At 40.3% G+C, this 23,043-nt stretch overlaps 1 protein-coding gene across 1 annotated transcript; it reads right to left on the bottom strand.

Moving 5' to 3' along the window:
• Positions 1–1,793: 1,793 nt before the first annotated feature.
• Positions 1,794–21,207, bottom strand: bcan (brevican). Its single transcript, XM_036538933.1, has 14 exons — positions 20,647–21,207; positions 12,832–12,932; positions 11,031–11,420; positions 10,315–10,489; positions 9,716–9,843; positions 8,709–8,996; positions 7,775–8,194; positions 6,444–7,322; positions 5,159–5,266; positions 4,005–4,163; positions 3,385–3,467; positions 2,953–3,097; positions 2,418–2,600; positions 1,794–2,259 (listed from the first exon to the last, which is right to left on the bottom strand). The coding sequence occupies exons 2-14, from the start codon at positions 12,908–12,910 to the stop codon at positions 2,147–2,149; spliced, it is 3,150 nt and encodes a 1,049-aa protein (XP_036394826.1). The 5' UTR covers positions 12,911–12,932; positions 20,647–21,207; the 3' UTR covers positions 1,794–2,146.
• Positions 21,208–23,043: the final 1,836 nt, after the last annotated feature.

The raw sequence follows: 23,043 nt of genomic DNA, 5'->3' as shown, positions 1-23,043 counted from the left end.
TTATTGCATAGCAAACCATCAGTGTATTTCAGTTTGCTCGGTAGGGAAATAATACTACTGTAAAAACAAAACAAATAATAAAAGAATATAGTTTCTAGTCAGACATTCCTGCTTCTATGTGAGCTACATGAATTAGGTGGTGTCTATGAGCACTGCTCAGCCTTGATTTAGCACAGTTGTGTGACTAGCACATGTAGCACGTTTTGAACATTATATTTCAGTTTGATAGATCTATCAACACTAACATATGTCTGAGGTGAAATGAAAAAATCAAACCCCAAAAATAAATGACTAAATAAGACAAAAAGTGCTTGACAGACGCATCATATGAGCTGTGGGATTTCAGCTTGTGTTTTGGGCTTTATTTTTTATTCATAGAAAGGGGGACAATTCAGAGGACTGCTGTAAAACATTAATACATGAAAATGTACTATTTGTATATCATATATTGTAATGCCAGGGTCTTAAATATATTGGATCACTTGTTATTTGAAGGTAAAGATTAAACTGAAGGTTTCTAATACATACTTGAGTTGTACCTTGTTTTGTTTTCATTTTATTTGAGAGATTATTCTCAAAAATAATAAAAAGAGTTGAGTTAAAACTACCCCATTGCTTTTATATTTATTAATTAAACTTGCAGTGTAATTCTACAAAATGTGGTTACACCACAAAGCTTGCCATTAGAAATTTGTCAAAAAGAGAAGATGTTAACTACAATATCATTTAAATAGGACACAGACATATGGCTAAGAATATTTTCAGTAAATATTTACAGTACAAAAGTCTGGATAACTTTGAATTGAATCGATGGAATCCTAACAGAAATGACATTTAATTTATAATGATGTATTTAAAGTAGAGATTACTTCAGATAATGCTCTGAGGTCACAAGCTATTGCCAATCACAGTACGAGGCCATCTCTTGGTATCAGTGGGCCTTTCTCATGGTATATCATCATTCATCATTTACATGTACATCTGGGCCCAGAAAAACACATCATCCAAAAATGTCAGAGACCTGAACAATTAAGCACCAGACTGGAGAAGAACTGTATAAATGCCACTAACCCTGGGAAAACAATAGATTTAGAGAAAAGGCTGGTCAAAGGTAGATATGTCCATTCTTGGAAGACATTTTTCAGGGATCTCCAAGTTATGATTGTATAGTACATTGTTCTTCACTTTTAACAAATGGTGTAAGCAGATGATGCTTTTTAGTTACTTGCACAACTTAATTTATTTCAGTGCTCCCATAAAACTCATAATTTTGTGAATAATAACAAAGTAACATTTACTTCAATTCATAATTCAAATTTAGGAACAAACCACTATATGATGGGACTGAATTTTCCACCAGACTTGAGATTTAAATGAATGATCACATCAGTGCACTGTATTTAGTTACTTTTTATATTAAAAATCCCAAATCTGAAATTGAAAAACCACTGTTGATCATGTTTACATGTGCCCTTACACTCAGGTATCAATGTTTTTTTTAAAAAGCTAGTTGCACAAACTGCTCATTTTGGAGTGAAATATAATCTGAATAAGGCATTAGTCTGAGTGTGATGATTCTGAATGGGAGTGAGTGTACTATTAATACTTCACTTCATAGATGAATAGTAGTCATGCAAACATTATAAAAATTTAAATTGTACAATTGTGCACAGTGACACAATCCTCAAATTTCAAGATCTTGTCATCTCTTGTTCTGAATGTACAGGAATGATCAAAATACTTTACAAATTATTTATATTTGCAAAAAAAAAAAAGATTTCTGTCCTGTCTTTTTGTTTGTAGATTTTGCATTTTCGTATGTGATATGTACATATTTTTCATTTCTGTCTGGTGGTTGTCAATAGAATATTGATTAAAAAAATACCATATAAACAGGCTTTTTATGAATGCATATATGAAATGCACATATTCAAAATTCTTAAATGCTCAGAATATTGCTTGTATGTAAATGTAGTCAAGGAAAACAGATGTGTTTTGGAAAATAGGTGGTGACAAGAAGGTTGGATATACTGTGGCTCTTAGATAATAGTTTGTAAATATGAATCCAACTTTGACGGAAGGAGGTGGAATTGTCTATAAAAAGGGTATGGGACACAGAAATGGAGGGATATGGAAAGTAATGGATTTAGAAATTCCACTTAATGTCCCAGAACTGTGGTGTTGCCTTCTCTGTGGCTGTGTCCTCCATGGCCATCTCCTCGGTAGCGGGCGCTGTGACCTGCTGATCTGCTGTGTTCACTGGGGATGGGGAGCACAACAGTTACACGGAGTCAGAACCAATGTATCCACCATGATCAGCTACTTTCTGACTCTCTTCTGTTCTTCTTTAACAACTCATTGAATTCATTAGATGTCTAAGGCCTGCCCCTGTCAACATCTATCACACACGCTCTCACCAGAAATGCAGGCAATCTGAGGCTCCTCCCACTGGCCGTTGGGCAGGCAACTGATGACGGGGTAGTGCCTCTGAAGGAAGCCCTCTCTGCAGTAGTAGCGCACCCTCGAGTTGGTCTCGTAGTATGGCCGGGGCTTACCAAACATCAGGGCGTGGGGGATTACAGGGGGGCGACCACAGAGTGCTACACAGAAAGATCAAGGCCTTAGTGTGAGGCCTTATAAATGGAGCACAAACCATTTGTCTGCATGGTAAATCCAGACCATTGAGAAGACAGAGTCCAATATGCAATAGTGACAATCCAGATTCCCACACTCTTGTACACCATATTATCTTTCTGCTGGGAGATAGAGTTTTCAAAAGACATTTTAGGGAAATAGTTGTAAGCTGTGGACGCATTGCAGGACTGGGACAAAACAAATAGATCTGGGGTTTAGAACACCCTCTTAAATCAGTATGTTTAGAGTTTGGTTTGTACTAATATTACCCAAGAACCTTATGGCTTGTTTCCTTTAAAGGGGGAGAGCAATACTCACAGGTGCCTTTCTTGCAGGTGTAGGAGAGGTGATAGTTGCATGGCACATCACTCCAGCGCCCATCATCATACCACACCATCACCACACAGTTCTCCCCTGACAAGAAGTAGCTGTCAGGCTGTCCACGATACCAGTTCTCATACAACTGGAAAGAAGGAGAGGGTCAGCATTGGACCAGTTCTTTAAACAGCCAGAGAAACTCTGGACTTTCAGTAACTTTCAGTAATGGGCACAGATTCAGTATGATTGTGATCCATATCTATCATTGTTGTAACTATGCACTGTGCATATGCACTACGTTATAAAAAGTGTTTTGTTAAATAAAGGCCTAAGGTATACAATAATGCACCTTAGACCTAGTTAATCAAGTATTAGTTGGCAGCATGTTGCATTGAATTTGAAAACAGAGTCTTGGTGGGAGACAAAACTCACCAGAGGGTTTCCGTCAGACCAGCGGAAGTCTCCTTCTATTACTCTATCATTCAAACCGGTCCACTGATATTCCCTGTACTTATCTGAGGAGAGAGGCATCGCTGTGAGACTGAATGCTCAGTACTGCAGGCATGAGAGATTGAGATCAATCCTTATAGCTGACACAAAATACAGACCCTAGCATCACATCAGTAAATGGAGTGCTTGCAAAGAAATGTCTGCTGTAAAAAAGAAAATGAAAAAAAATCCTCATAACCTGGGAAACCAAAAGAATTGTGAAGGGATGATTATGTTATAATAACTCTTAATAGCTCAGATAAATGTCAGCTGAAACCAGACATGAGGAAAAAAACTGAATGGTAAACACATCATTATAAGCATGACTCAATACTGTAGGTATAAGGTGAAAGTGATAAAAAGCTAAATTGTTTCTAGAAAACTTCAATTGTATGTCATATGTAATTGACCATTTAAAAAAGAATAAATGACAACCACTTTCTGAGGATTTTTTTTTTTTGAAAAATCCTAATTTTAGGCCATTCTTTGATTTAATTAATGTAATCAAAAGCCTTGACTTGTTTGAATCTTGAACCCAGTCTTGTATCATCTGTGTTTCATACTGTTGACAAAGTGCTGCTCCTCGGGGGACATCACAGATACCAGGTGGCCCCCATACATGCGGCAGTGCTGCTCTGCCACCTCCCAGGCCTGTCGCTTGTAGAAATGTTTATAACAGAAGCCATTGAACTTCTCCCAGCCTTCATCACACTGCTCCAGGTCTGCTCTCAGTACAGAGGAAGAGGGGGAGAAAGAGAGAGAGCGAGAGAGAGAGAGCGAGAGAGAGGGGGAGAGAGAGAGAGAGAGAGAGAAAGAAGAGAGAGAGAAGACATCAAAGGAATACTTTGAATGTTTCTTCATTTCTTCAGTATATGTAAAACTGAAACCAATTCAGTGTTTTTTTCTTGTTTTGTTTCTTTCTTCATTTAGTACAGATTAAAAAGGAGAATGAATGGCAACGTCCTTGTTTGACTGTGGTGTCATGTTGCATACATGTGAGAGCAAGCATGCGGATTTGAAGGAGACTATAATATATTGAGCAGAGGGATACTAAAGGGACATAAGGCACAGAAGAAATATGGACAGAGAAATAGACATGGTAGATGAACTGAGTGTTGAAAGTAGATGAAAAGTGTGCTGCTGGAGGAAAATACACATTTTTGAAATAGAATGACGACAGTGATAGGCTCACATTATCAATCGCTGAACCTCTCACTTAAAACAGAATGGATAGCAGCCCACTTCACCCCTGCAGTGACACCCCATTTACTGACCAAGCATGGCTACATCAACATTGTCTTTCACTTTCCCTAGCACCTAGCATTAGCACCTCACACCTACTGTCAGGCAAGCTTTTCAAAACAGATGATTATTGGCACCTATAGCATTAACATTTCCCTTACCTCTTTGAAACCTGATGTTGAAAAAAAATATCTCATCTCATCTAAAAAGAATTGTTTAGTTACAGCATTTCTGTATTATTAAAGTCAAATTATAGTCAATTCCTTGTATGTGTACAACCATACCAACCACCAAACTACCAAAAGACTGATTTTGAAATATGACTTAAAAACATACAAAGGCAATGCTGATGACTTGTCACAGACTGTAAAATAACTGCATGCATCTGCTGGGATTACTGACAAACTGTGACTGTAGCGTCCTGTCTGTCATGAGAAACAACACATAGCTTGTTTTCGAGAGGTTAATCTCCTACCTGTCTGACAGTGGTCTCCTCCATAGCTGGGCAGACAGAGGCACTTGGTGGATGTTCCATCCTCCATACATGTGCCCCCATTGGCACACGGGTTCTGCAGGCAGGCATCTGAAACACAGCAACAGAGGGCAGTGGTGACACCTAATTTGAATTTTCAGTTTATGCTGTTTAATTTGTAATTGCACTTATTACCTGTAATACAAAGAATGGAGCTTGTTTAATTTGCACTCATTTTAATTTGCACTGACAATGAAGCTTGTTCAGTTTGCACCATTACATAAGCACCCCTTCTTGCAGCAGTGACAAACCCAGTAAACATTTTGAACATTATAAACATGTTATACATTTTATCATAGCTAGATCAATTAATTGTGTTTTATTTCCTAGCAAACTGCAAAACGGTCAATTTTATTTTGATTATTATTTAAATTTGTTGTTGACTTGCATATTCATGTATTTAAATTTGTTGTTGGTTTTTTTTAACAACATTTTTGTTTTTTGTTAAAACTGAGTTTAAATGGCCTACAACTGTTTTCCCTGAAGTGGAACAGAACTGTAGTATATTAACTTCTTCCAGCACTTCCCATTTCAAGAAAGTGTTTCAACATACCAACCATTTCAAAAGTAAATCACGGCAGAGTATGCATCATCATACAGGAAACAGTGTGGCAAATAAATCTATTAATGCATCATTACAAGATTCAAGTCTTATTTCTACATTAAACTTTCAGCTTTCATATTAGTTTGTGCAGACTATTGACTATTCTTCCCTATTGATAGTTAATTTGACAGCTGTTGGAGAACTTGGTAAAGGTTAACCTCCAAGGTCACTATGATAGATGAAGCCATGGTTTTATGTATTATGAATAGGAATGTAGCTTTTGACCAGTAGAGGGAGATATTTGATAATTGATCATATTTCCTGCTGGCTACACTGTCTTTATCCCATCTTTGGAATATGCAATATGGGTATTGCTTCCAAAATGTATCTCCTTACAATTTACCTTATCAGTAGTACACCGCAGTATATTTCCCTCCTGTGTAGTTTCAGGTACATCTGACAGTACAGACAACTGATACTGTTTTCCATTCATTTGCTGGGAGTTTACTACCAGCTTGCTGTGCAAGTAAGATTTTGAAGTAAAGCCTTAATTGATGCATAGACAGACACTGAGTGAACAGAAACAAGAGTGTTGGGTAATGGGGATGGTGGGGTGCCGTTGTACTTCATTTTCTAGTTCAGTAATAACTAGAGAATGGTTGGTTAAACAGTTGCAGACATTACCTGAGATAAGCCCTGTCCTGCCCACTACCCCTCTTCCATTCGTCACAGGTACAGCTGTTGTGGAGTCAGGGATCTGGTCCCCACTGTACTCAAGGTCAGAGCGGGACTCCTGCACCCCTGTGGGGGAGGGGTGTGTGTTCCAGTCTGAGGTCTGGGACTCATCAGGTAGAAGAGTTACATCCAGTCCTGTGGATGGTGCCTCAGTACTGGGCTCAGGTTCTCCCTCCTCTTCTTTGTCATCAGAAGTGGAGTCAACATCCACTAGGGTTGCGGCAGTGGTGGCTTCATTGGTTCCCATGGTGAAATTATCGGGTGTGATTGAGGTTTCATTTGGGTGCAGGACATCTGGAGAGTCAATGACAGCTGAACCATCTCCAGAACCTGAATGCTCTTCTGTGCCCGAACCAGAACCTGATTCTCCAGAGAGCTCAAAGAGATCTCCAGATGAGCTCCCAGACTCCCCACTATGACCACTCCCTGATTCCTCACCTGCTCCGCTGCTGTCCTGCCTGGAGGGGGAATACAGCACAACAGCCGTTTTACCCTCCTGCTCCACCAGCCTTTTCTCATCAAAGCCAGAGGGTACACTGGTCTCCAAATTTTTGGAGGTGATGGCCTCCACCTCCACTGGCCAGCGGGCAGAGGTAGGGCCGAACAGAGTGAAGGGTACGGGGGTCATTAGAGTGACAGATATTTCCTCGTTGCCACCGGATGCTTCACTTGACCCACTCTCCAAGGGCACAGAGGTTGTGCTTTCTATCTTAATGTCAGAGACTTGCATTTCCACTGTCGATCCCACAGCCTCCTGCTCCACATCATGTGTAGGTGTGGAGGCATCCGGCAGCACAGTGCCAAACTGGTCCTGGTGGGAGTCAGCACCTGTCAGATCAGATTACATCCACAGCATTATCCCTACATAAAGCTGTATCTAAAGCTTTTGGGTGAAAAAGTCCAGTAGGCAGTACAAATCAACTTAAAGGTTCACTGAAAGTTTAGATCAACAACACCACCAGATTTAGACATGAGACCTAAGAACAGTAAGAGAATTACCTTCTCAAAGACAAAGATGACCAAACACCATTTGTCTATTTATGTAGAGTCAATGAACTCTGTATAGAAATGATTCAGTCTTTGCCTGGTTTTTGACAGATTTTGTCAATGGTCCTTTCAAACAAATCAAGACAAAGTATTTGTAGGAATTCCTGCAGACCCATCTGCCTGGGAAATGTGGACCTGGTCCAAAGCTATGGAAGAGGCTGTATCCACAGGGTCAGAGGAAACCGGGTCCCCATACCCCACTGTGGTGTACATATCTGACTCAGTGGACTGACCTGAGTGATCTTGGTCTTCGTGTGAAAGGAGAGTGGAAACAGAGGTTCCCTCTGTTCCTCCCACTCCGTTATCTTCAAGCCTCCTCCCAGATTCCAACTTTTTCCGGTAGTTTTTGTGGTATTTGTCTTCTGGCACAGGCAATCCTGTATCTCCTATGGACAGGTGGTCCTGGCTAATGAACACAGGGGTGATGATGTAGGGCATGGTGGACTGCATTGCTGCCTTTTCTCCATGGGATTGCCTATCAAAAACCTTCACGGATTCCAGAGAACCCTTTCTCTCACTCTCCACGTGCTCCATGACCTGGCCCAGGCTAATCTCTTCCACGGGGTCCGTCAGGGTCACTATATTCTGGTCCCCGTCCCCTGGCTCTGTGGACCAGTGTTCCAAGGGTGCATCAGTGTGGGAATTCCCATTGCCTGTAAAGGTACAGGAAACTTCACTCAGAAAGACACTATTCTGGAAAGGGGATATTCCTTATACTCCTGCACTACCCACATGAATCCATTACCTACATAAACTTTCCCAGCTCTGAGAATTAATTAGAGCAAGAGTACACAACCCTAGTCCTGGCGTGCTGGAAGTGTTTCTGCTTTTTTTTCATTCCATGTTCTTATTCACGTAATTAGGTAAGTTACTGCGCTCAATTAGTGCAGACAGTGTTCTGGACACGCCGCACTTCTAACCAAATGCACAGTCACCTGCATTCATTTAACACAATAACTGATCCAACCTTGTGATTAAAACCAATAATCCCTCCAGAATACCAGTGCCAGGGTTGCCCATGCCTAGTGTAGAGTCCTGGAACACCTGCAGAGCTACAGCCATCCAGAACCCAAACTGGAGCTATAAGTGGCATGGAACAATAGATAAAAACACACCTGCAACTATTCACTAACATTTAATCTATTAGTCTTTCCTTTGTCTTCTCACCTCTGAAACAGTAGGCACCATGGCGACTGTGGGGCTCAGGGAAACCAGTCTGGTTACTGTGACTGTATATGGTCTTGACTCCTGGTTCGGATCCTCCACAGCGCTCCCTCGGGGTGACTATGGGGTAGCGGACGCTACCATCTGCCAGCCAGCCAGGGCTGCAGTAGTCCATGCCTTCACTCCAGGCCGCATACAGCTCACCGGTAGTAGCCAGACGCGCCCCCGCTTGCTGGCAGACAGCCGTGGCTTCTTCCAGGGTGAGGCTCAGAGGGTTGTAGAACACCTCGCCTACAGACACAGGCAGGCAAGCAGTCAGCTGACATTAACTTGGTCTTCTGTTTAATATGCCGTATTATAATGTTATTACATACATAATTTCATTTTATCTCATCCAAGTTGGTTTCTATTTATTAAGTTAGAACTAAATACAACTATTTTTTCCCTCCGAGGTGTTGATTGATTGTGATTAAAACCTACAAAAAGAAAGCCTGGTGGTTTCTCAAGCTTTTGCTGTGGCATATTGTGACAAATACAAACAGTTACAGTTGAAGCCTTATGTTGTACAGTAATAGCTTTATGTTGCCTTATGTTGTACAGTAATAGCTTAAGGTTACATGTCCCATCCCACATGTTACAATCCCATTGTGGCAATGTTTTCCACAGTGGTACTACATATGAAGTGTGGCACTACTGTTTTTGTATCTCTGCAGCTAATTTCCTAACCCTATTAAATGAAGATGTTTCACCAGCACAGATTTTTATCCAGGTTTTATCATCTGATATAGTGCAATAAACCAAGATTCATGGCTTCCAATGTTCTTTGAAAGCCATTTTCTTCCATTTCATTTTATTCATTTCCACAATGACATGCTTCAGCATACTGAGGCAACCTATTGATTCCATGAAATACAAAAAGTGCTTATGTAATGTAGGTCTGGTAATTTATGTGCTTGTTGATGCCAGGGTTTTCTACTAGTGTTACAGACCACCTGGAATGATCCCCTTACCTTCAATGTCATCCACATAGCAGTACACATCAAATAGCGTCTCAGGATCCTGTATCCCATAGTTCCTCACTCCTGGGTACCCATCCATGTCCCCAAAGCATCCCTCTCGTGGCATCTGTATGGGGTATCTGTGAACCAAAACATAGCTATTAGTGTGTGTGTGTGTGTGTGTGTGTGTGTGTGTGTGTTGCCTTGGTGTGCAGGAAAAAACGTGCCATGGTGCTTTTGGTGAACAGCGTGTACCTTTTCACTAGAAGGAACTGATTTTACAGAACTGTGTGAATTAAATTGTTCCGCCACATTCACTCAAGTGTCAACTAATATTATGACAGTCTCAGTCTGCAGGAATGAAACTCTGCAGAAGGTGAGCACTGTGCATGTATGTGTGAGGGAGAAGACTGTGCAAACCCTTAGGGAAAATGGCACAGCAGGTCTGGACCTCAGATGGGTATGAGGTAGTCCCCTCACCTCATCACTCCCATCACTCTGTTGTGAAATTAAAGTAATCATCTTTCATATGAGATCTTTTCAGATTTTATGTCTTATAGAATTTATTTGCTACCCACATTTAGTCGAGCATCCCACTGCCTTGCACTCACCTGACAGTCTGGTCAGAGAGCCAGCCGGCATCACACTGCTCGTAGCCGCTGTGGTAGGCTGCCAGGAGCTGCTCCGGTGTGGCCATGGAGGCTCCAATTTCTTCACAGGCCCACCGGGCCTCCAAAAACGTGAAAGCATATCGGCTAGAGGCGTGCCGGTAGTGGAACACCACACCTGTCCACACACCCACAGTCATGTTGGTATTCAGCATATGAACTAAGATTGTATTTATAATAATTGTAATACAGTATTTAGCTGATTATATGATAAAGAAAATGTTTTAAAAGCATTTCAGGGAGGAAGTGAGACTCCTGTCATTGAGAAAAGCATGATAATCCATTCTTTGTATACAACATGTACTATGTGATGTATTTATTAAGAAAACACATTCATCCATTCATTATGGTATGCATTGTATGTTTGGACATTCTTTAATATGAAAGTAAGATGCATATCAATAGTTCATTTGATTGCATGTAGGGCATAATACCCTACAATTTATTATTTCAGCTATTACAATGAATCAAGATGTCTGTGCATTGACTCCTTTCTGGTCATTGAAAGAATAATATTAAATCACAACTGTTACTGCTCACTGCATGAGCTGCTTATCACATTTATTGCTTGCTGTGTGAACTGTTTATCACCCCTGAACCATAGTTGTGTAGAAGACCTGATGTCCCCCCTGTCTCCATGACATCACCGCTTTCATTACCTTTGACTTTAACCTGAATGAGGTCACGGGCATCCTCCAGGCCCTGCTGCACCTCGCAGACATAGAAGCCGGTGTCGTTGGAGCGCAGGCTGTCTAGCCGCAGAGTGAGGTCAGCGGGGGACGTGTCGTAATTGGGCAGCGACGCCCGCTCTTTATATGCTTCGCTAACCTTCACCCTGTCCCCCTGGGCCACCAGGACCTCTGTGTCCCGGCCTGATGAGACCATGCTCCACTTCACCCGAGGCAGGGAGAGGACGGTGTCGGGGCCCTGCGGAGAGGGTGAGGGGGGCGGCCGGGAAAGGGACACCAGACAGGGCAGGGTGAGGGAGCCGCCCAGGACAGCTGACACAGCTGACGCGGGGATGGTGACTTGCAGTAGTCTTGTGTCATCTAGGAAGAATAGGCAAAAAAGAAGGGACGGGTCAAGAAGGTAAGAACTGGACCTCAGTTTGACTTCAAACGAATGAATAAAGTAAAGCAACAGCAGGAGAATATAGTTTGGGTTGTTCTGACCCAGTGAAATAGAGCTGAACCCATAGGATCCGGGTGAATTAATTACATATAGTATATTTGTATATTTAAATCCAAAGAAATAATTCAAACATATATAAGGTGTGCTTTGATAATTATCTGAAAGGGATGTTCTTATACACAGCTGTATATTAATAGCACTATATTTAATCCAAAAGAGATAAGTTTATTAATGAATGTGCACTTTCACCTGCTATAGGTTTTATGATGTAATTATCAATATAAATGACTGGTTTCCTGCTAAAACTGACCTGTGGTGATTTCAATTCTGTCAGTTCTGTCACAAGTTTATCAAAGTACAGGACATAATTAATTTGATCATTAGTACTCCTTAAAAACTGAGTACATACATTATGTGGTTAGCTGTAATGTCAAGGGTCAGATATTGTTCTTTCATGCCTGATGTTAGAGGATTTTATATCAGGTTCATATAGTATCAGTGTGTAAGTTTTTGTGTGTAGGATAAATGAAGAGCTTGCAAAGCAACTTCTTTCTATTACTTTATTTAAGTAAATGGACGTATAGTTGCCTGTTTCACCAGTGTCCTGCTGACAGGCCATATGAATCTTGCTAAGGATGCTTTTTCAATGTTAGACTATGAAAACTGCAGTATCAGGTCAATACCCATCCGAAATACTGAAAACTGGCATTACACTACTGCCAAGGGTAACTGAATTAATGATCAGTTTCATTCAAAATTTAAATAGCTGAATGTTCCAAAAATATCTCATGGAATAAAGTGAATTTTGGGAAGTGACAGGAAGTGTCCACTTATGTCCACAAATTTCCAGGAAGTGACAACTTATGTCTTCAAGTATTCATCAAAATCTTGATCAAAATTTTGCCCGGTAATACTTTTTGCACCAACAACTTACTGTCGATGTAAGCTTGAGTGTCCATTTATACGACCCTCCATTCCAGTGACCTGTCCATCAATATTCATACTTTAGTGGGTAGAGAAAATAACAGGCTTATCATACCTTACATTATATGGACACAATTCCAATCCAATGAGGAATTTCTAGAACCCATGGTGGTATTTTGTACTGCTGTGATGTTAACACTGTTGGACTTCAGTTAACAGTATGTTCAAATCCCATATGCAACACTGTTGCTGTGCCATGGAGTATGACATTTAACCTTGATTGCTCCTGTAAAAACCCAGCTGTGTAAATAGGCTCTGAAATTCACATGTCAGATGTCCTGACATGTGAAAGGATCTGAACTGTCCTCTGAAAGTTCACGAGGAGAGGTAAAGGCAGCAACGCACCTGGTCCTGGCTCAGAACTGGACTGGGAAGCCAGTATGAGTGGACAGACGGCACACAGCAGCAGCAGCAGTAGTGGCATTTCTGATCCGCTGAGGTAAGGGCTACATTAAACACAACATTAGTGACATTAAAAAATTAATTACGACGTGTCGGATAAATGTGGTCCTATTTATGACCAAAAATGACAGAAAAGCATAGAGATGGGTTAAAGAGAGGGAAACATAGTGTGAGAGTGGGACAGACAGAAGAAAAAAGGAAGAAGAAAGGAATGTGACAAGAGATAAGAGAGGCACAAGGAGAACTGGAACTGAATCAATCAAGAGTCAACAGTCAACACTCAACACAGGAAAAACACATTATGATTTTAAAAAATCCCATTTCACTTGATTTACAACCAAAACCGGGAAAGCACACCTGCTACTGCCTTTGCCTGTGTAAATGAAAAACAGAGGCTCATATAGCTGGCAGTTGCTCCATAATTGTATTACATTTTAAAATGTATTTGTACAAATATCGAAGACTTCAAGGACAACCTGACTACTTTCATGCCACTACTGCAATCTGAAGCTGAACTTGAGATGCTTAACAAATCAATTATCTATTCAAACAGTAAGAAATTCAGTAAAGCATGGGGAAGTACATTACTTGCAAGAAACCTAGTGTGCACTGAGCTCCCATCAAATGGGTTAAAGGTCCTAAAAATAACAATCATGCACCAAACTATTAAACTTTTAGAATTCACAGCAAAGCCTAGGGTGCCAGTGACAGACTCACCATGGTGTGGAGTGAAAAATTAGGAATAGAAAAAAGTGTGAGGCACAAAAAACTCATAAAAATCATAGAAGAAGAAAACAAAGGATCTGACATTTCTCTGAATCTGAATGTGTATGTGTGTGTGTGTGTGTGTGTGTGTGTGTGTGTGTGTGTGTTTCCACAGTTTTATCCAGCTGGCCTGAGTCAGTCTTTTTGTGGTGTTCTTGTTGTGTGAGGAGAATTCTGATTACCTCTGTTTCCTTGGATGTCAGATACACAAGCCCACCTTCCAAATTGGGCCAGCTGACCATTCACACATCTCCCTCCCAACACAGACACTCTCTGTCACCCCCGAACAAAGATGCAAAGACAGAACTACATATGAATGATTGGCTGGAGGAACTACAAATTTACAGTTTGGTGCAAGGCAAAGTAAAAAAAAAACTCCATTACCAAGGCAGAAAGTGAGAAAGTGTAAAACGTGAAATGAAAGGTCTCTTTTTGCTTCTCTGTCTGTTAGGAGAACGAATGACAGTGATTCTTTTCACATATTCTTTTTAAAGATGAGTTCATAACAAAAATTAATGGAATAAAATTGATTTGATTCATAAAACATTCATCTCTATGGGAACTATACAGCTAAATATGCATAGAAAGAATACCTGGAAAATAACTATATATTCATAACTTGAGATAGCATATGTAATTTCCACTGATGGAATTAATAATGAAAATTCTTATATATAGAACCCTCCCTACACTAGAATTAGCTTTGCATTTTCCAAATGAATGTTTCCAACAGTAATTCTGTAACTGGATATTCTGCTCATTTTAATTGAAAAAAAGGAAATTTGTCCAAAGACATGGACCATTACAAGAGCCAATTCTGGGACAGAGTTTATATGGTACAAGCATGTAGCATGCAAAGTACACTCAACCAAGCTGATGAGCACATACATATTAGGGGTTAGTTTACATTTTCACAAACTAGCACACTTTACCATAACTATGAATTTGAGTGTGTGTTTGGGAAGTGGGGGGGTGTGTGTGCACAAAACCAGGGTTTGAGACTTGAGGTGAATAGTTTCATTTTTCAAATATTGACCTGACCATTGATTTTAACAATTATGCTGTTTGATATTTATTAATAATTTCTGTATACACACAAAAGTATATGGCAGAGCAGGGTTAAGGAAATTTTTAGTTCTGATAATTTTCAGAGATTTACCAGGGAAATGATTTTGACCAAAGAAGAGTTTTGGAGTGCTTGCCAATGTGAGGTCATAACATGCCAAAGAATACATATGATGTGGAAATAAAGCCTGGGTGCAAAAGTTCCACATGTCTTTGGCATCTCTCCAATATCTGACTTACAGTAGGTTACAGTACCCAGTCCTGGGAGAATTCAGGGGTTTGATTGGGGCTGCCTGCCTCCAAATTCACTACAGAAAGACTGGGAAAAATCAGACAGACAAAACACAAGGAAATCCCTGTCATGTACAACCAAAAATACTTAATAAACTGTGATAAATACTTCTAGAAAGTCTTTTTTTATCTTGTCAACAACACTGCAATTTCTGCTATAGAGAGTAATAAGGGAATATTGACATAAGTAGTTTTGATCTGGGTTTCTTCTCCCCTTCCATACGAGTCTCTGTGCATGGCATATGTCCACGGCCACATTTCCATAAACCAAGGGGAAAAGAGAGAACCAGGAAGGCGCAGCCCGGCAACCACAGAAGTGCTTAAGCAGGCATCATCACAGAGGCCTGCTGTTGGGAATACCAATGACTTCACCTTGAGACACCGCAGAGAAGGGAGCTGACAGACCTGAATGATGGAAAAGGTCAAATTATGCTGGTTGGATGCAGAGTGGGCAGGGCACCGGCACTGCCATCCTCTGTGTTAACGCGAATGTCTTAATGCTGCCCTGATCTTTTTTTTTTTTTTTTTTTGGCTGATATAATCTGCTCTCGTTTCTCTCCGGCAGCAGAAAATGAGACAGTGAGCTCATTCCACTGGCCAACACAGCCCTTCCTGCCTCTCGGACTTGTTCACACTGGCCAACTTGTCATTCTGCTCTCCACTTCCCTTCCAACCGGCTTGGACCCCGTGTTTGCCATGCTCTGTATGTGGTCAAAGAAATCTCTTGCCCTCCCGCCCCCTCCTTCCTCTGATACACGCAAACCCTTAGATTCCCGCTTCTCCTAACCTCAGTCGACTCTGTCCGCCCATCACCAGGGGCAACACACTCACCCTTACAGATGCAAAACCAAGAGGAAATTGCCGGGGGTAGAGAGGGCGCAATGTGACGAGCACTGACAGAGAATTACTAGGTTGAGGCTGATTCAGAGAGATGCCCTGATGGGGTGCATGCAGAAGAGGCCTGGATGACGAAGTTACTTCTCTGTGGCTGAAACACTGAGTCACGGAGAGACTTGGCCCAATTTCACTCTCTGCCTCAGGCTGATGAGGTGAAAAAAAAAACCTTCAGCTGCTGAAGTCTTCAAGAGCTCATGGCGACTGAACTTCAGCAAGGGTAAAGACATAAGATCTTATAAGAGTTTTAAATGCCCATTTATTGAGAAATTTATTTTGTGTCATACATACGAGTTTAAAAAAGTTACCATAGGCCTATATCAAAACTATTAATCCATGATCACAATCAAACACAGAGGCAGTATGTTCATGAGATTCATTGTCCTGCATACACATACAAATTGTATGGACCTACATACAAACACCACACTCTATAAGAAATTCAGTCCCACTGATAGCCCATCAGTCCACCCTTTTTTAATGGCCTCTCAGTGCGGCACTTCAGATTCATACCAAACAGTAGCACTGGCTCCTAAGAGACACCAACTCATTTTTATCAAATCAGCCTCGAGCTGGTTCATTCAGTTTGGACTGTAACCCTATAAGAGGGAATTGGGTATTTATGAAAGATCTAAATGTATTTCAGCTAGAGCATGTGAAGCAGTACAGAGGGAAGTAAACAGACAGATATGTATTCTAGATTGGCAAACAAACAGTAAAACAGAAAAGAATACAATTACAATCCATGGATTAAGCTCCTCTTGGCCTGAATCTATTTCACAGGTGGATAAAGGGAGTGATTAAATGCTCAGGGACAGATCACACCCCTTACACTTTTCCACTCTTCCCTGGTTCTGCACTCAAACATTTGTAGCATTTGTAAGAGACACCACCTATGAATGGTGCACTGTTGTAGCCTCTCTAGCAAACCTATGTCGTCACTTCATCTCCACTCAGAGTTCTGGACTTAAAGTTCTGGACTTCAAGTTATGCAATGTTTGCTCTGCTTCCCTAGATGGGAACTAATTAATACTTCACCTGGACACATCGATCTATCCAGGGGCTGTCAAAAAGCAACTTTTGATTCACGCTAATCGATTTTTCTGTCCATGTGTGGCAGAACTGTGCATTTACCTGGGTAATATGGTCTATTCAAGAAGCCTCACATCAGGCCACCCTTGGAAGGTGGACTGGGTTCGGAATGAAGAGTTACACATAGCATCATGGGCTCTTAAATCAAACACCTAGTTAAATTTAGCAATACAAAGTATTGCTTAATTGCAAAGTAGCATGGCAAAGTGGCAAGCAAATCTAGTGCAAATAGATCTAATCTAGTTTACAATAAACATTAAGCCAGATGGATATATTATTCACTGCATAGGAAAGGGAAGGAGAATTTTCACTGTCATTTTATTCACACTAGGGTCTTTTCTATGTGTTTACTTCCTGGCTACAATTGCCTACAAATTGCAGACCATTGGAAAACAGAACTATTGATTATCTATTGTCACAGATAAATTGATGCAGGAGGAATCTGTCAAGTTCAACTGTCTTTCCACTCTGTGCCAGCAGTTACACTGGTTGTTAATTATGTACCACCACATGAGAGGCTGAGTGAAAAAGGGGTAGACATCTGTCATACTTCAGAGGCTGACTGCATCTCAAGATAATGTAAGGGAAAAGCAAGTTACTTTTCAAATGAGCCCATGTCCATAGGGCCCTTCGATCCATGGGTCACCCAGGCTGATGAAGCCATGCCATCAGAAAATGCCCTTAGCCATCTGTACAACCGGATACTTCCTGCTGCAATTCAAATTAAGTGCCTCACATGAGGGTACAACAGCAGTTCTCAGTTTGAAAAAAAAAACAAACATCACCATAATAATAAGCAAACCCAAAAGGTGATTACAACCCTATAATGCAGATGCATACTGTACACTGCTCTTTCATCACCTGGAGTTTACTTCTATTGCATGAGTTCAGGTTAAAAACAGAGGCCAGACCAACAGCTCAATTACAGACTGGATGAACTTCGAACCAGTATGTGCCCGGGTCTGGGCTGGGTAGTGGTGAATCAGACATGATTGATGGAGTTTCCCCCTTGCTACTGCAGCCTAAAAATCTAATCTACTGCCTGTTCCAGACAGAACAATAATGGGTCCTGGGAAGACTTTTGGGACTGCTTTGCTGGGGGGTTTCGGCTAATACTGACAAAAACAAGAGTTCAGCTTCAGAGCCAGCGAGAGGCTTTTGAAGAGAGTGAAATTAAGGTCAGTGCTTTTTTCTCCTAAGTACTGATTTTATCCTTACATTTTGACAGACCTCGAGCTACATTTAAAGTGCCATACCTTGATTGTGCGATGAAACAGGGTCACTCCATGTGAAATCAAAATGTCATCTAATGTCGACCCTTTTCAGAGCTCTCCAAAAGTTGGCTCAAACGATTATCTTGCCAAAGGGACTGCTCAAGCTCATTGCAATTTGAAGTAATTTTATGGATAAGCCTGAAATAATCTTTTGGGATATTTGTGGCTACCCAAAGAAACTGGGTAAATTTAAGAAATTGTATATTTTATCCATAAATATTATGGCCAATCTGATCTTTCATTAAAGCTAGTTAGATCAATGTATTATTCTCCTTTCATTTATCCTTCTCCTTTCATATGTAAAGTGTAAGAAACATTCATATCTGAAACATCATATTTGATTTATTTCATTTCATTTGGAAATAAGCATATGTAATGTTTAAAACCATGTTTTAATGAAATGTTAAAAATGTAAAATTAATGTCAAGTACACAATTTACATATTTGATTTAGGGAATGATGAGGTTTCAATATTAGAATAAAACAGGGCTGGTATGGCATCAAAGTTGATTCACTGAGAGTAGAGCAGACAGACAGTAGGATTAAGATAAAGAGAATGTAAGCATGGGAGAGCAGCTAAATTTTCACCCCACCTGTGAGGTCAACACTTGAAGTAGCCTGTATATCTGAAGAGCCTGTTCTGCAACTAATCTATTGCATTTTATATCTATGACACTTTGCTGTCACAATTTGACAGTTATTGCCCTAACCACCTGCTCACAAAACCTAAAAAGCAATCCTAAACCTAAAAAGCAGTTCACACACAGGCCAGTAGGTAACTAGAAAGAGTCCTAACTTTTCACTGCCACGCTGTGGCCCATTCTTTTATTCTAGCCAACCCATTGAAGATGGTGCCACGTTCAGAAGTAGGATTGACTCAATAATTCAAAACTCTGCTTCGTGCAGGTGAAAACATTCAGGGGAGGATGGATTACCTGCCCAAACAGACAGACTCTTACAATTTTCATCAAGAGATTCTGCATCCTCAGCATCAAAAGTTGTAAGTCTCCCTCACAGGACATGTATGATACTAATGTACCATACAAATGCCTCAATGTCACCTTCATGATTAACAGTATTAGTATCTGGTGTAAATCACAGCAGCTCTACAGCCATGCTGTCTATTGTATGGAGTTTGTCCCTTAAAAGACAAGAATCTGTAACCACTGCTCACATACATCACATACACACACACACACACACACACATACTGAGCAGCTTTCAACAGGAAACTCGGTGTGCTTGCCAGGGAATCCAGATATGCAGCACTGAACTACATTTTAAAAACTAAATGTGGGTGTTGATATCATCATCCATAATGGAATCAATAAAAATTAACTGAAATGCTAGGGATAAAACTGGTTAACACTTGCGCCGTTCATCTTGGTTATATTCCTTTGTCATATAATTTGTATTTAGAATAAATAAATATTTCAATATGAATGAAAACGTATTGCTAGAATCCCGACCCTTATCAAATAAGTAAAAAAAAAACACTGGAAACCTAAAAAGACAATAGTTTATGAAATTTAACACCAAACGGTTATATATGTTGCAATACCTATGTAGTTGTAATATGTACTTGTGTAGTTTATGTGCCTGCTTAACATCAGAAAAATACTGGAAGGAAATATAGAAAATGCACTGTTTTGTCCACATGAGCGAAGACGTGAATGCCTTTTGCACCATTATCAGAAGCTGCTTTCTCTGAGCATAATTTAGGCTCGGCGGATACCACCCAAGACAACGCTCAAACAGTATATGTTCTGTCTCAAATGTAACCTCTGATCAGGAGCAAGCAGGTTTATTGACTAAGACCAATTGTCCCTGATGCAGTTGCATTCTGTTCTTATATTTGTGTATAACAGCATAACATTTTATTTGACTGTGCACGCAAATTTGGTTTGAAGTTATTCGAAGAGCTCAAACTTGTATAAAATAAAGATTCTCTCAAGAGAACCAATTATTTATACCTCTATCGTACAATTGACAAATACCGCCTATGGTGCGTACAGACTGATTGAGGTGGAACCAGCGCATCGGAATCTGAAGCATGTATTACGTGTTTCATCAGAATATTCGTAAAAAGTTGCTATTTCTACAGCACAGTTTGGTTCAGATAGAATTAAAATGAAAAGCAGCATGCATTTACACGATTGATCAATTTCACTTTAAGATACACCAAATATAGATTGAACTGTATTTTATTCATACTTTATTCAGGTATGTATTCAGACTTGAGCAGCGGAAACATAAGGAAAATAGTATTACTCTGTTAGTTGTGCGTAAATGCCCTAGCAGTATCATACAGAGAAGCTTTAAAGTATTGTGATATTCAGTAAGAGACAAAGGTAATGAAAACACACATTACACCTACCGCTTTCTTCAGGAACAACTGAATACTAATGTTATCCTTCTTAGTTTGCGTGTGTCCTTCGTTGTTTATTGGACAGGTGTATTCTTCTCCGCGCCCCGCTGGATAAATGGATGCTGCTAAATGTGGTGTCAATAAAGGGCTGTCCCAAATCAAATATCCTTAGAAAGGTTAACAAAGACTTGTGTTCCGTCCGTCTATGAATAAGGTAAGGGAGAGAGACTGAGAGACGAGGGAAATCTCGCAGGGGGGGAAAAAACTTGAACAGCCCACTTTCTCCCTTCAGCAAAAAAAGTCTTTCTTATTTGTCTTACGTGTGGATTGAAGGCAAGAGAAATGGGAAGGCGGTGAAAAAACGCGAGGCGTAATCCAGTCTCTCTGAATCTATTCATAACGCAACATCAGTTGTGCTTGATTAAAAAGGGTCAGACAAGGCAGAGTGAGTAATGGTTTGCTTCAAGCAATTTCAGGTCAAACGGCTCGGGGAGAAAATACTGAAAGGATACCAATAAAAGAAAAAATAGAAAGCGTAAGGGAAGAGAAACTGAGCATTCCAATACGTGCGTAAGGACATTCGCGAGCAAGTTGCTGATGCTGCGGGGAAGAGACTCACACTTTCACATCCGCTATAAAGCGCTGTCCACCGGTATCTGTATTAGAATCTACTGTCGAGAGATGTAGAAATATTAATTTAAAAATGAAAACAGCATGCTTTCGTTTGCAATAGTGCAGTGTGGATCAGAGCATCGCTGCGAACACTCCCAAAGTGAGGATGTTTAATATTTTTTGGACGAACGATTTGTGTTTAAACGCACGAATCCGTTCCCATTTTAATGTGCATACCGCAGAAGCTTTAAAACAAATTATTAAAGGTTCTTTTTCCGTCTACAATATGGACTTGCTTTCATTGGATTATAACGTTTTAAAAATAATATTTAACAAGTTCACTCACAAGTTTAATATTCTCCTGGCCAACCACTTCTTTAAGATTGCTCGAAGTTCACCATTTATTGTCTAAATTATTCTAGGTAGTGAGTTAGGCCTACAGTTTCATAATGTATAAAATGTATGAAATCATGCTGACATAAGTGTACAATGACCAGACACAGAATATTACCTTGCTTCTTTCCAATCAAACATGCAGGTAAAGCGACATAATGAAAAGGTGTATTGGGGGGGGGGGGGGGGGGGGGGTCCACTTCTTTCAGACACTCATTGGCGCTGGCTTATTCGGTGCTTTCAGTTAAATAGCAAATTTAAAGGATGTTACATTTATGTAACGGGTTGATTGAGGCAAAGCTGAAAGTTAGTGGACGTGGTCGTTCTCCATCAATCACGTATAGCATGTACCTACAAATCAGACACCAAATTACAGTAGGTATCAATGAGATACAATGCCAAATCATCGCTTCACCTATTGTTATTCTCCAGGATTGCTCTGTAGTCAAGCCTACAGAAAAACAAATCAAAACAAAAACGAGCTCTTCTGGGGCAAATCATGCCAGAATAGCAGGATAGATTGGTAGATTCTTTATTCTTTATTCTGAAATTAAGCTTGTTAAGATAATTTTCTCAAGACTGGTGCTTCACATCCTGCTATAGTGACCAAGATGGTAATAGCCCTGATTAACCTTGATAACTCCATGGTGCACATTAATACTTACGTATGATAAAATAGTCTACCTTTACACTTCAAAGTGAAATTAATTCGGTTCACACTAAACCTCTGTGTAAAACATAGTTACCCCATCCCTTTGATGCTTCCAGGAAAATGACAATCTGATAGACTAAGCAACCAGTCCTTTCCACGCCATTAGGTCAAAAATTCAGGATGATGGTGCTCTATGCCTGCATTTCATATCTGTCAAGAGATAATGCACAGAAGCAGCTTTCAGTATTCACCAAACAGCATAAGACAGTGGTCAAGGGCAGAATGGGAGCATTCTGTCCAAACAATGAATAACTTGACTTGACAAAGGCAACTAAGAAAGGCAGTGGCCCCTTACGGCAAGTAAAACTTAAGTGTGTTATTTTACACACTGAGTACCTCCTAGATCTCAGCACTTTACTTACCCACACTTGAACACTACCTCCACCCTGCACTGACAACTAAAAACAATACTGTACATCACACAATACAGAATTCCAAAATCCATGAGACAGGTAAGACAGTAGTGTGTGAAAACATGTTATGAAGGAGGGGCCCACTCAACGTCATCATAGTATCGCATTTGTTTACGAGGATGGGGGATCTTTTTGCGCCTTCCAATCACCTCCCACATTGAGATCATGTGTCACTCTTAGCACCAAAAGAACCTTTCTCCATTGCGTATGCAGTTTGATAAAAGTTTACCATCAGAATAATTACTACAAAAATCAACCATCAGCCAAACTGAATAA

The sequence above is a fragment of the Megalops cyprinoides genome, chromosome 10 (assembly GCF_013368585.1).
Source record: "Megalops cyprinoides isolate fMegCyp1 chromosome 10, fMegCyp1.pri, whole genome shotgun sequence".
Classification (NCBI taxonomy): domain Eukaryota; kingdom Metazoa; phylum Chordata; class Actinopteri; order Elopiformes; family Megalopidae; genus Megalops; species Megalops cyprinoides.
Note: the sequence above shows the minus strand (reverse complement) of the source record. Positions and strands in the feature narration are given on the sequence as shown.